General features: G+C 40.3%; 1 protein-coding gene across 1 annotated transcript; it reads right to left on the reverse strand.

The window, feature by feature from the left end:
* Positions 1-1,871: 1,871 nt before the first annotated feature.
* On the reverse strand, positions 1,872-8,312 carry aipl1 (aryl hydrocarbon receptor interacting protein-like 1). Its single transcript, XM_071497271.1, has 6 exons — positions 8,112-8,312; positions 6,290-6,469; positions 3,966-4,154; positions 3,587-3,763; positions 3,331-3,472; positions 1,872-2,846 (listed from the first exon to the last, which is right to left on the reverse strand). Exons 1-6 carry the CDS (start codon positions 8,214-8,216, stop codon positions 2,647-2,649), a joined length of 993 nt encoding a protein of 330 aa, XP_071353372.1. The 5' UTR covers positions 8,217-8,312; the 3' UTR covers positions 1,872-2,646.
* Positions 8,313-15,529: the final 7,217 nt, after the last annotated feature.

Here is a 15,529-nt window from a genome sequence, read left to right on the forward strand (position 1 = left end):
TAAAAACGCTTTTAAATAGGCCAATTTTTGAATTTTTATTTATGTATTTTTGACAAAGACTTTTAATTAGATTTAAAATTATATTTCTTAATAGCTCTGCATTATTTAAATTCGTACTGTCATTACACTATTATTATTTTATTATTATTATTATTATTATTGTTGTTATTATTATCATTATGTATGCTCAGTATACTACCTAAGTTTTGTAGTGGCATATAAATAATTGCTGTCAGGGTACTCTACTTAACACACAACAACAACAACAACAACAACAATACTAATAATTATACTACTACTACTACTACTACTACTACTGCTAATAATAATAATAACAATAATGATGGCAATAATAATATATACAGGGTAACATCTGTAAAAAAAAAAAAAAAAAAAACTTCATATCATAAATGTAGCCTGTAGTCAGCACATATCATGTAGCTCAGATGGCCCAGAGCAGGATGTCTGATGACTGTAGGGGAGCGCCTTAAGTGTCCTTAAGCAAGGCACTGCACCTTAAAGAGCCTAACTCTACTATGTGAATGAGAAAACAATGTAAGTTTCTCTAAACAAAAGCATTTGCCAAATGAATACAGTAACCATGAGACTGAAGGAGGAAGTAAGCAAAACAGTAAAGCACAGGGTAAACATCACATAACTTTATTTCTTTCCTTCCGCGCTAAATTTGTTTGTTTTTCCTTTGAGGCCACGGTCTTCTTGCTTCCGGCACGAAACCGACTTTCCTGACGCTGACTTGACGCATCTCATGTCGGAGCAGGGCAGTCTGGCAGCCGCCCCCCCCCCCCCCCCCCCCTTCCTTCTCCTCTTCTCAACATCAGCACCAGCGGTTTATGCAGGAAAGCCAGCGGCGGATTGTGCTGCTATGCAGAATTTACAGTAGCCGTGTGTTTTAGTCCGGGCGGAGGTTTCCAGTGGCACAGCCCGACGTCATAAATCAACTCTTTCTAAGTCAATTTTCTAAATGGCAGGTGTGCAGATTTATAAAATGTCCCTCTGGATCAGAAAATAGCCTTTTAATTCCCTCGGGATAAATTGCATATGATCTCAGATAATCGCTGTGTTGAAAGTCCACGGTTTTCAGTCTCTTTATTTACTTGCCTCGGTTCAGGTAACACTAAGAGCTGCATTAGAATAGGTGGTTGTTATGGGCTGAACGCTGGCTTTAAAGTTTAATCACGATTTTTTTTTTTCTTTGACCTGCTCCTATTGATTTTCCTCATGGTTAGACTGGTGCATTAGCGTCAGCCTCATTTCCCAGAGTGACTGCCACATTGCACTGTGACCCTTGGTAGTGATGGGGGAATAGAAACGGAATAAAACTGAACTGTGTGTGGTGTACAACTGTTGATCTATTATTTTGTCCAAGTGCGTTCAAAAGTGCAAGTGCATTTCAGTGCCCAGGGTATTTGTCCTCGTTTGGCTCTGGCTTTCAGGAAACCCTGGAGAGGAGATGTATTAGTCATGACTCCCTCTTTGCATTGTACTCCCTCTGTTTCCTTCCATCGCTCACTTTCCTCACTGTACCTCACCACTTTGTAACAAACACTATGCAGTAAGCGCTTGCACAGTGGAAAGATGGGAAGGAGACAATAGATAGTAGATGATCATTTATCTTTACAAGCCCCCAGACTCCTCATGCAGATGTGAACGCTGCTTAGGCTCAGAATGTTTTCCAACAGGGTTCAGGTAGAAACAGAGGGATTATTGTGATCAGAGCTCCACCTTGTGGAAGGGCAATGTGCTTACAAACCTAGAGAGGAGACATTTATATCACCACAAACTATAAATAACACTTAAGAAACAACGGAGCCACTACTTCAGGTCTTTGACAGAGGGCACATTTAAACAAAGCCGTTCCAACAGTTTATTAGTGGCATTTGTTCGGTGATGGACAGATGAATGGTTGGATGAGTTTTTCATATACACGACAATGAAATATTCCAAGACAATATTACAAATCAAGTGGTGTTAAAGGAATAGTTCCACATTTTAGGAAACACACTTCTTCCCTTATCCCCCTGAGAGTTAGATAAGAGGACAAGTAGAACAGAACTTCCACTGGATTAGACAAATAACATATATGACATAAATATATAGTAATGAGCTTTTGAGGTGCTGATCATGTTATCTTTGGACAGAGCCAGACTATCTGTTTGCCCCTGTTTCCACTTTTTTTGCTAAGCTAAGCTAAGGGCTATTTAGCATACAGAGAGTGGTATGGATTTTACATCTAACTCTTGACATTTGTTCACAGAAAGTGAACAAATGTAAAGTTCCTTTAAACAAACTGTAGCCTGATAATGATTTTTCACCTAATTCACATAATCTTAGCATTTATAGATACAGCTTTAGACCTAAATACAAACAAATCCATGAAACCAAATCACATTATATAAGATTATAAGGGTAAAAAGTCCTTAATTTAACTTGTATAAATTGTCTTAATCATGGTTTGGAGGAAAAAGAAAGACAGGCCAAAAGAGTTGTGTATATATATATTACCTCCTGATTTAATAAACCAGGATCAGTTTATTATTTAAGTGGTGATTAAAGGTAAAATTAAGCATGGGGATTTGCGATTTAACAACTCCACTCTTCTCCAGCCTTTTGTGCAGTTTCTCCTGATTAAAACATGCCCTTATACTTGTCCCTGTCCTCCCGGTTCTTCTCTTCCATGCGCATGTTAAGCACAGCCAAATCCTTCTTGACCGCCTTCTTCATGCCGGGGTCCAGGTCCAGCACCCTGCTGAAGTCCTGCCGAGCCTCGGCCTCATTCCACACCTCCATGTGGGCCTTCCCTCTCAGGTAGAAGGCCTTCACTACGCCTGAAGGACAAATGCAGGCATATACATGTTTGACAGCAGCATTCATGTGAGCGACATCTGCAGAGTGTGCGCGGGGTGACTGCTCTTAACTGAAGTATGTAAATGAATCATTTCAACAACTTCTGTTATGAACAATATGAACACGCGGGAACATGGGCTGTGCGTGTTAGTGTAGAAACAGAGGCACCAGACCTTTTACAAGGGCAGACTTTTATAGACACATGAGACATACATTTACAGATACCATAAAAACCTGCACACACACACACACACACACACACACACACACATACATTGTGAAAAACATACCCAACCTTTTAAAGCCTAAATACACTGTGAGGCTGTAATGCTTACACAGCACGTCCTTTACACTCATAAATCAACTAACTGGAAGGTAATAATGTACTTAGCGCAAAAAAACTTTTTCTGCTTTAAAAATGTCACCATAACTCACACACATCATCAGTCTGTGTCAGTGCCAAACCTGGGTTCTGATTGATGATGTCGCTGGTGTGCTCGATGACCTCGTAGTACTCCTCCATGCGTAGTAGACACTGGCAGTAGTTGAGGGTTAGGGTGTTGGCCATCTTCTCCAGCTTCATCCAGGGGATGTCCCATGCTTTCTCCTGAAGGGGGAAACCAGTTCTCATCCACGTCAATACATACCAGAAATCCTATGTTTGTTAAATGCTGCCCATATTGTCTTACAGAAGCCAACAATCTTCTGTTCGCTTAATCACCTTAGTCTGGACATTTTTGATGCAGATGACAGCCTCCTTGTACTTTTGCGTGGCCTCCTGGTAGCGTCCTTCTTTATAGAGCTTGTTCCCCTGGCCATGCAGAACAGGGACTGCCTTCAGCCTCTCCTCATCATTCAGAGCCCATGACTCCCTGTTGTACTCACTGGGCTGCTGCACCTATAAAACACAAGTTACAGCTCTGTAAGATGATATGGTCACTGGCGCTGAATGGTCTTGATGTATTACAGTAATCCCCACCCCCACAAGCAGATGTTCTTCAGATCTGATCACTTTTACGTTCTCTTTGCCAATGCAGCTTCTGTGGACACAGATCTCTTCCTCACTGTGAACCTGTGCGCTCGTCTCTGCTGTCTCTCACCCGGAGCAGCTCGAGGACAAAGTACAGAGGTTTTGGCTCCTTCATCAGCTCATCCAGGTCGTCGTAGCCGAGGCTGTGGTAGGCGAACATGTTGGCCATACCACATGTGTGGATGTGCCAGTCGACTGGGTCTTTACCTTCTGCGATGCGCCGCATACTCTTGGACACAAGTGGATAAACGCCGGTGTGCTGAGGAACAGGAAGGTGAACAAGAGTCAAAATTGAAAACAGAATCATTACGTAATAATGATCTGAATTATAAACAGTGGTCTCAAGGTGACTGAAGTTTGACATTCGAGCTTTTTAATGTGAAATAATGGATGAGCACGGTGATGGTGATGTCTGAGGAGTTTTGCTCATCGGATGAGTTTTTGCTTTTTTCAGCCTACGAAGCAGCTCTGGATTTGTTTTAAGACAGCGTTGTTTTTTTTGGTTTTTTTAAAAATATGTATTAAAAAACATAAATAAAAACTAAAAAAAAGCAAATAACAATAACAACACTATAATTAAACATAAGCAACAAATTCTCAGTAAACAGATCAACAAATAGACAAGAAGGTAGGAGGAAATTAAGACTTATTATTTCTTAACCCCTCTAATTCTCAATTTAAAAACCTAAATAATATACTTAGTGTTTATCACACATCTGAATATATTTATCTGGTGATAGATAACAACAAGTGCAACAATTACAGCATCCACCATGAGTGTTACATCAATGAGTTCTTTATCTAACCCATTCCACTGATTCAACCCAAAATCTGAAACACACGTGTCTGAGAGTGGTACGAACACAGTGTTATTTTTTATTACATTTTTCTCTGAAATTCTTGTTTTATTTAATAATATTCATCACAAAATTATGATAGAATCATGAGTAAATTCTATAGTTTGTTGTTTTGCAGTGTGTCCCCTGAAGGGGTCACTGTGCCCCTCAAAGACCTGCCATGCCCTCATGAGACAACTTACCACCAGAAAAAAGTAAAAAATTAAACACTGATCTGACTTTTTCTTTTAAAACTTTGTCAAAGATAGAATTAGTTTTTTGATTTATAGTTGAATTTTACTTTTAATAAAATCTTTTTATTTCTTTTACAGATCATTGTTATAATGCCAAGCATAACAGGAAATAATAAATGAATAATAAAATAAATAAATAAATAAAGTGGTTACATTTGTATTGTGATACTTTAAAATATCCTCAGTGGACACGTGAATATAAGAGGAATTACTGTTATGCACAGACGTCATTTTGTTGGTGAGGCGTATTGATCCTGATCCTGATCGAAGATGAATTGTAATATAAACCTTGTTTTGAGTTGGTTCACATTATCAGTCTGTTTCCTCAGTTCACCAGGTTGAGGTTGCCCTCCGCTGGATGGGATGCTGCTGCAGAACACATTTCAGTGGAGTGTGTGGAGCCGCCATGTTGTTCAGAGGAGTGAATAAAGCTCTAAGCCCAATCAAATCTAATCAGAGTGGAGGGGAGTCGGTTGTGCTGATTCAGCAGGAATCAGAGCCGATTAGGCGAAAGTGAGGCCGCTGCAGATTAATGACAGTATGTCTCAATGCATCTGTCATTTACAGTGTGCCACACCCACTGACTCACACACACACACACACACACACACACACCACAGGACATAACAACGTGTAGATTACATAAGAAATACATACATCAACTCATATCCAGAGCAGTTATGTTGGCTTCATAACTGTCTCTGGTTCAGGTTTGCATATGTTTCTGTACCAGATATCTGTATGAGCTTTCATAACAGAGGTCATACAGAAACAACATCCACAAAGACAAAGCATTACTCAGAAAGAAAATGAAACTGAGGCAACTGAGTTTTTAATATTAATTGTTGTAAACCTTTTACATTATTATCATGTAAGTGATTCTAGTTCATGTTGCCTGATCCAGTTTTGAAAACGTTTTGAGCACCCATTCCGTTATCTGTTAGCTCTGTGAAGCCTGTTAGTGATATACTCCTTTCATCTGGGAGTGTTGATTTTCTATTTCATGACCAGCGTGTGTTATGAGGGATAGTGCAACATATGCTTGTGCTTTACGTTTAGTCTTTACATTTATAATTGGAGCACATGAAACTTGTCTTACTGTGCTGATTTGTTGCTTGTGATTGAAAGCAGTGTCTACAACTTCCACATCTGCAGTATGATGTCACTCTATCCAAAGTGCAAAGTCACACTTCTCAGAGGGGATTTGTACTAACAGACTATAATCCCCCAATGCTACAAAAAAAAGTCAGAAAAAACAAGGAAACACAGAGCGAGAAAACAACAGCTTTTCTTTTAGCACTCACAGTGGTGTCACACCAGAATTCAGCCACCTCACCGATCCTCATGGAGGACAACAGGGTCTCCCAGATGTCCAGTTTAAACATGTTGCCGATCACAATCTCCATGGGTGTCCCCACCACTTTGCTGTCATCTATTACTGTCCGATCATCATCACACAGCTGGGTGCGGAAGTGGAACGTCACCTTGAGGCAAAAGAACCATAGAAGAGAAGAACCATTTTCACCGAGGAACTACATGAAGCTTGTACACAATGTGGACAAAAATGGGGAGAGTTAAGCATAATGGCAAAGACTTATGTCAGGTTTAAACGTGGGCAATGGCTCTTCAAGGCAACACAGCAAGCCATGTGACATAACTATCAGAAAGACTCAGTCGTTGGGACGTGAAATGCAGGTGATCAGAAATACTATCAAATGAAAAGGCAAGAGGAGGAGTTGTCACAAGTCGAAACCCTCTGACAGGCAAAGATAACATGTTTTGTTGAAACACTGGCCCACTAAACACAACCAAACACCAGTCTCAACAAAAATGTTATGTCACAGGCTTCACACAGCTCAGTTATTCAACAGGGCAGACAGACATGCGGAAGGACAGACATGCCAAGGTTGCATGGTTGTATAACATCCAAAGAAAGTGAAACCATTCAGCAGAACTGAGTGTACAGTGTGGTGCACTGTGGTTTTCGTGGTCTTTTCCCATTTTTCAAATTTTCAGTGCCCTCATTTACGGTACCAGCTCAAGTCAGGAATGTTTTAATGAACCAAGGATGATGTCGTGCCCTGAATGACTTGTAGGTCACAAGTTCTAAACACTTTTAGGGAAACTTGAGGAATGAAAAAAAAAGATACAGAAACTGTAAAACAGGGTTGATAAGCCACACAGGTTGTTAGCATCACAGAGTTATAGATGTTACACATTCATATAAACCCAACTGAAATTCTTTATGTCAAACCTGTTGCAGCTGGTTAAAAAAGTAAAAGTGTATTGGATTAAAATAACATTAAAGGGGCGGTGAGTGATATATGTCCTCTACCAACCTCTACTGGCTGCCAGTGGGAACTGTAACAACATAAATGTTCTTCCCTTCCGTCATCCTGTAGCACTGGCAACAGGATGAGAATTGGCAGAAGTCAGGAAAGTGAAGTCCGTAAATCACAAATAATAACGCCATCAACAACAACCCTTTCAAACCTTTGCAAATATATTATGGTCATACAGGCCAATAATAGTTCAACTATGAATCTAGTGCCTAGTGAGAGGCATCTTCACAGCACAGCTCTTTAGCTTCATGTGCAAACAGTTGGTCTGATCTTTTAGTAGACAAAAATCTGCCGTGTTTAAAACCAAGAGTATAGAATAGTAACAGACAGTTTTGTAAAACAGCTTCTGTTTGGCCAGATGTTTTTTTTGGTGCCCTGCAATAGTTTAGTTTATGGTTCACATAAAACTGTTCTGTCTCTGCATGGTCATATGATGCTGCGCATGGTATGATAATTAAGTGCATATGCTGAGTTTCATTAGTATCTCTAATTAGATTTGAAATATAGAAACGAGCTTTGTGAGTCATATTTTAATTCATTCTAGTTCATTTGTCCAAAACTGGCCCATACATACTGTCGCTACTATTAATCTGAAATATGCTTTAGTTAGATTCACTTACAGTACAGTGAAATAACCGTGAGCCCACATGGCCTAGTCTTTACTGGATGACAGCTAAGTTGTTTGAAAAACTAAATTCAGATAAACACATATTTAGGTGTATACCCATTAGTGTCTTTCCGGATTTATCTGAAGTGAGGATAAAGTCGTGAAGGTCTAGAGTACCTTTGCTCCAGTGATGAATTTTGGAATTTCTCCGGTACCTCCATGCAGGATCGTTTTCTTGATTCCCTCTGATCCCAGCAGCAGTGTATCCTGCATATCCGACATCTTTTTTGTTTATTGTTGGGGCTCACCTGATCACCATGCATATACCGTATATCTGCGTGTATCATGCAACATGTGTCAGGGGTGTGTATGACTTGGAGGTGTCGTTCCTGGTGGATTAGCTTAGGTAGGGATAATGAGATTAGAAACTTCTCCTCCTCTCCTTATGTTTCATCATTTATCTGCTGCTTCTTGTATTAGTCAGTCATCATCAGCACTTTCTCTGTGTACACAGAAACATCCAGAAAGGAGGAGAAACAGTGAGTCCGAGTGAGTGAAAAAGAAAGTGGAGCAAGGTTTTGGATGGCTACTACCGCAGCAACGAGTACCTTATATGAGTGGAGGAGGTTCTAAGTCTGTTGAATGTACCACAAGAACAGGCCTGCAGTGTGTACGTGTTTGTGTGTTTGGGTATGTGTGCATATATGTGTGTAAGAGAAAGAAAGAAAACACAAATAAGTCTGTGATGGTTTCCATTCTAGAGGAAATTTCCTGGATTTATGTGGATGTGGTGATCTGAACAATGCCGAGAATACTGAGAAATGGTGGAGCAGACAATTACTGTATGGACTCCTTGACCTTGTCTATTAAACATCTGTCTCCCATCTGCGTTGTGTGTGCATGTCTGTGTGTGTGTGTGTGTGTGTGTGAGAGAGAGAGAGAGAGAGAGAGAGAGAGAGAGAGAGAGAGAGTAATCCAAAGCTCCTGTAGTATTTGCTAACAAAGTCTGCAAGCAGTTTGAGGGGGCAATTATTCTCAAACATTACCCAGTGTTAATGCCTTATTCCATACTAATTGAACAAATAGAAAACCCCATAACTGCATCTTGGCAACGCTCACAATTGTATAACTTTACAGCTTTGTGTTTCCTCTGTGGAGCAACATGAAGGAGTGGGTATTTCACCTTGAATTATCAGGCAAGGCTGCTGTCTTATCTGTATTCAAATAACACCTCCATATCCTTGGACAGTGCTGCAACATACTATCAAGTTTGCCATTTTTCCCCCACTAATGTGACAAACAGGATTGGGCAACAGTTTGGTATGCACTTGGCGAAGAGGCAAAGACTAGATTTTACACCCTCTTGTGGAGGAGGTTGGCAGGGCAGCAAGATTTTCTCTACTTGATCATATGGCCTGAAAGTGTAGCTCATGTGGTCATGTAAAGCTCTTTGAGACCTTACACAGACAGGGTGAGATGGTGAATTCATGGGCAATGACATCACGATGTTGATGACATTTACTTAAATACTAATAATAATGAAAAAAAAAAAAAAAAATCAGGAAAATTGTTTATGCTCTCTCTGGATCTTGATCCCATTTCTGTAGTTTTGGAAACACTGAAACACTTAAAATGCAACTTGGGCATATGGTGGGGGTGCTTCTTTTGGATGACAGGTTTGTGTTGCTATAGTTACAGCCTTTTACATCATCATCATATCTCAGAGTTTAAAAGAAAAAGAAAAAAAGAATGAATGTGATTAATCTTCATTGCTGGGCCCCTGAGGAGGTTTGTACTGAAGAAGGTCTTGAGTTGGTGATTTAAAGGTTGTATCCGTGTCCTCACCTCTGGTCATTCTTTTTTCTACCAATGAGGGGAGGGAAAGCAGCAATCCATCCAACCTGTTGGAGAGGTAATACTATGACAATGGTGTGTGTTGTAGCTCAGGCTTTGTGTCAGAGTGACTCATACTGCTTGCGTCACACCGCCTACACCTTTCTCTGCTGCTCTGCCTATGCGTGTCTAGGTGCATTTGTGTCTGTGTGTTCACGCATATCTGAATTTGCTGCATGTACATTGTAGCGCGGGAAATCGATTGTGCCAGTTTGCTGAACTGCATGCATACACGTCTTTGAGAACAGGTTCAGCTACAAGCAGTCCTGCCTGCAGGAGGTACAATGCGGTCTCCATCATATTGAGCCCTGCTGGAAACTCGTCACTGATGCATTAGTTCCACTTTAAGCAAGTCATCTTCTATTTCTGGAAAGTACAGTCACGGGTTTCCTGGGGAGGAGCCATTCCCCATGTAAGAGCCATTCATTCATATACATAAGACATGGGGCAAGGCTCCTTCCATGACGCACAACATACACGCACATAGCATAATGTTTATGAATGTGTAAACCTTTCGTGCCTCTGCTGTGGGAATGAGGCACAGAGAGAGCGAGTGTGGGAGAGGAAGAGGGAGAGAGAGAGAGAGAGAGAGAGAGAGAGAGAGAAACAAAGAGAGAGAAAATCCTCTTTGTCCCTGTCAGACTGACATGTAGAGCTGACCTAGCAGATGTAAAAGGAAGAGAAACAACCAATAAGAGCAGTGTCGGTGTCAGTTTGCAAGATTAGACACACACACACACACACACACACACACACACACGTATTTGGTAAGTCATAACTAACCTTGCAGACAAAATTGTTAAAAACCTACAAGTACAATGAAACATGATGCCTTGTTGTACTGTTTACTCTATTACTTAACACCATGTAAAATAGTCAATATTAGCTCCAACTTCACCAGTCAAGCATTAAAATGCTGCTCATGACTTGAAGCATCAACAATGAATATCCAGCTATGTAAAATATTATTGGCAGTGAGGCCCTCTTTTGCCTACTCCTTCCTCTTTATTAGGAAACCTGAAGTAGATTTTGTTCATAATACTTTTTTTTTTAATTACTTATTTTTTGCCACTTGGGTGCTGTCCAACAAGTTGTAAACACATCACTGACATATTGTTACCTTATTCAGTTTTTATATATGCAAACACTTACTTCTTAACATATCCAGCCAACATGGAGCAACATTCATTTAGAGTTGTGTTTGTATCCTCCTGACAAATGTAAGTCCAAGATTTAATCTCCTATTAGCTGTTTTTAATCTCCAACAACTCCTGAAGGAGATATCTGGATTTTAAGCTGCTGGTTACTCCACTACTGTATGTTTAACATCTAGTTTGTCTGTCTGCCATTTGGTTCTGGGCAGGTAGTGTGTTATGAGTTTGTTATAACTGTTCTCCTGCTCCATCTAGAAACAGAGCTGATGAGCGCAGTGAGAGTGAACCAAAGTTGGAGGATATAAAACCAAAAAAATTAGCTGAGTGGGAAAAAAAACTCTGAGCTGAGGGGAACTCCCGAGCCAAGTTATATATATCTGTGGGTTTGTCATTGCAAGCAACACCTTTCACATGACACATAATCATTTGATCCACTGTTAATACAAATATATGACTGGAATAGCTTTAAGGAAAATTTCGAAAGTAAGACTTTTGTTTGTGCTACTTGTACTTTTACACACACACACACACACACACACACATACTTGTACTTCTATCTTTGTGAGGACACTCATTGACATAATACATTCCCTAACCTTAACCATCACAACTGAGTGCCTAACCCTAACCCTGACCCTAACCTTAACCTAAACCTAATTCTAACCATAACTCTAAAACCAAGTCTTAACCCTCAAAAAGTGAGGACCGGCCAAAATGTCCTCACTTTCCCAAAATGTCCTCACTCTGTTAGTAAAATACATTTTTTGGTCCTTACTATGTAGCAAGTACAAGTACACACACACACACACACACACACACACACACAGATCAATGGCAAGAGACCAAGCTTCTGTGTTTGTGTATGTATGTGTTTCGCAGGTTGAGGGGAAGTGATGAGGGGAAGGTTACATGGTGAATCACAGCCTCTCTGACGCTCACACAGACACACATATTCTTAGACACAGAGGCGCTCTGGTTAATCTACCTCTTGTATGCACCTACATTCTGGTCTAAAGAGAAATACACAGATATTTTGCACACTCTCTCTCACACACGTACACATCAGTAATGTTTATAACAGAATTCATTTTGCCAGAGGTTTCCTTAATTCGGACTTTGGAAGGAAGTCACCAGAAACTTCCAACCGACAGATGCTTTCCAACACTCCCCACAATTATGTTGACATGTCTTTTTTCATTGAACTTTTTTTTTAATGATTTACTAGTTTGGGGTAGTCTGGCAAAGCCATTCCACAATTTTTGCTTTGCAATTTTTGGCCTACATGGATGAAATACTTGGAAACAGAAGTAATTTTAAGAAGAAGTTTTAAGCCGCTCTGGAAATGTCAAATTGCTCTTAACTATCTGAACAAAATCATGTTCTGAATGAGGACTTACCTGCTCCGGAAGTGGTGGGTTTCAGACCTAAATCTCGTAGCAGAAACTTCATTTCATTCATAAGATGCATTTTGCCATTAGAGGCTAGTTTAGGCAACCATAGCTGTTAGCTTAGAACATGATTAATTTGATATACAGTGTTACATAAGATGTGCAGTAAGATACTAAAACCATCTGATACAAATTTGACAAAGTTTCAAAAGAGAATGCAAAGAGACCTTGCAAAGAGAATTATTTGCAAGGTCCAGTCAGCCCAGTCCAGTGCCTTGTCATTATTGAATTTCAGCAGCTTACATCAGGCCACAGACATCAGGATGCAGACCTACAGTGTGGAAAACATTAGTGCAGGGATGTTCAAGTGTTTTTTCCGTCAGTATTTCTCTGTCATTAAGTATTTCCAGTTTTGAGTATTGGCTATTGTGTCACATGCCACAAGAATACAGGAAACACTAACAGGATATGCAACATATAACATACAAAGCTGATAACTTATTGAATAAAGAATTGTTTTTACTTGAATTACTGTGATAATTGTTTGATACTACATGTGAGTAAATAAACATAATTCTACCAAATGATATGTTGTAGCATGACAGTAGAATACATAAGAAACAATCTAATCTGGGGACAATATAAGTATTTCAATTAAAATGCAAACAATTAACAGTAACAAGCACTAAAAGTCTCAGCAGTGAGTGCATACAGCTACAGTAAGCCCTGAGGCTCAAACATGTCAGTCAGTCAGCTACTGCACTGCTTAAAACAAGCTACACTTTGTCATTCAGTACTCAAGTGAGTCTGTAACAGTATTTCAGATTGTATATACTTCCATTTATATGGTTTAGTTTGGTAATATATAAAAGCCAAGAGAAGCAGGGAGTGCAGCATATGGCCGGCACGTGCCAGGGTAAACTTGATTCATATCGAACTTGCAGAAGAATCACTAGAAAGATCAGTTCGTTAATTTTTGTGCAGCATCTGGAACAAGTACGCACAGGAATTCTTCCACACCAGCTGCTATTGTCTTCATGAACAAATTAATTATCAGTGGTTGGTACTGCCCTGTACTTTTCTGTTCCTGTTCTGTGCCGGTTGTTGTGATGAACAACAAACTGCCTTCAGGGAAATTCTCAAAGACTAATACACTGTACATTATGGCTGTAACACTGAATACCATTCAGCCTTATGCCATTTGTCATAGGTTAATGACAGCTCTCCTGAACAGGTGAGGATACAGAGGATGGACGTGTAAACAGCAACACCTGAACAACACAATGCAGTTTTCTATTTTAACTGACAAGCCAGTGAAGCACAAGTTCATCTTACATCAAATTAGTAAATCATTTAACCACTTGCAAACAACCACCACAACAACAGGTGAAAAATGACATTAGCTATATCAGGTCTTCAACCTGTGCCAGTGCAATGCTTCTGCAGTGACAGGAGGCAGCGCATCAATACACAAGTGAGTGGCACATTCAAATCTGTCCAAATCAACTGCATCAGCAGAGTAAATGTCCAGGCTTCACCACACTGTAGCATTCATAATGACAGCTGACAATAAAACTGATGAATGGGACAATAAAAAGCTACTCCATTTTCTCCTCTAGTCTTCCAGATTAGGAAGTGAAATTGTTAAGATTTCCAGTCCACCCCTCATATTTCCTCCAAAGATTTGAAAAGGATAAGTGAGATGGCAGCGCTTCAGTCAAGCCAGTCAAATCCTCCAGGCACAGGCGATTTCATATTTGGATCTTCTGTTTAACTTTTCAAACTGTGTGTATGCTTTATTTATCTAAGTGACCAAAATGCAGGAAAGCTGTGCACACAACTTGCATTCATAGATTACAGATGTCTGTGGAATTTGAACCATCACCCACTCGACTTAGCTCTTTACAGTATACCTTCTACACTAATTCATGGCTGAATGAGGGTCTTCTGGTCCTGATTTCTGTGCATCCTCATCATTATATCTATAATGTTCATCGCCGGATTGTTCAGGTGCTTGTGATATTGTCTCCAACCTTTGCAATGTTCCACTAGCTCATATTTCTACACAGATATTGTAGAACAAGGTCACAGATTGGAAAAGATTGCATAACAAATGGCAGACTCCCAACCATGTCTTACAAAGTTCTGCTGCCTGTCAACAAGACAATGATGAGTTTTGTTCTATGGCTGAGAGATTTACCCCTGCATTACACAGATCTGGGCCATGTTTTAATCGCTACTTAATTCTCTGTTCTTTGTGTAAATTCAGTCTAATCATGCAGTTAAAGACAATGTCCCTGACATGTACAAAGCAGACCATTGGCTGCTTGCCCAAGCAGAAAAGGTCAGAGGTCAGAGTCACTGCTCTCTAAACCACTAAGAGAAGGGACTTTTGACCCTGCAGTACCTCTTCTGACCAACAGGAGGACTGCTGGATAACTCATTAAGTGTGTGTGCCTGTCTTTGTGTGTGTGTGTGTACTGTAGCTGTCCTGACATGCAAAATTCTCAGGAACAGCCTGCACTGAAGTCTTGTGAAGTCATGCTGTGGGTAACGACAGGCTAGATGTTTCTGGAATGACACATTAGCTCAGATTCTCCACGTGTGCACATCAGTTGCTGCTCTTAAATTACGCGCAATTTACTTAAAGCAGTCTCTGTAGAGGTAAATTAAAGATACATAGCTCAGTAAGTGATTATTTCCTCTTGCATTCTATAGCCTGTAATATTTTAGCTGGTGCACAATGATGTGTATTGTTTTGCTCTGATATTCATGGCCCCGTCCTAATCCCTGCTCTCGTCAGAGATGCTGGCCTTTGGCTCTTTGGCTCTGTGGCTCTTCCCAGCCACAGCTTCCCCTGACGGGGCCCCTGCCGTCCTGCTCTCCGCCTGGCCCCGACCTTTAGCTACATACCAGAACACATAGCAGCAAGGACAAAGGGCAAATGCACACGACACATAAACACACTCATAGAGTACATACTGGCTCCCTGTTTCTTAAACACACACTAACGTAAAGGTTTCCTCTGTGCACGGGAATCATTGACTCAGGTCTGTGATGTGCAACGAGAGGGGATAGAAGAACTTCATGTGTTTTACATTAACTCAGTATTGCACTTGATTTTTGACAAACCAACCTCTACACATCACATAAGATGTGA

The sequence above is a fragment of the Trachinotus anak genome, unplaced genomic scaffold (assembly GCF_046630095.1).
Source record: "Trachinotus anak isolate AG129_WGS33_773 ecotype Australia unplaced genomic scaffold, CSIRO_AGI_Tana_v1 ptg000014l, whole genome shotgun sequence".
In the NCBI taxonomy this organism is placed as follows: domain Eukaryota; kingdom Metazoa; phylum Chordata; class Actinopteri; order Carangiformes; family Carangidae; genus Trachinotus; species Trachinotus anak.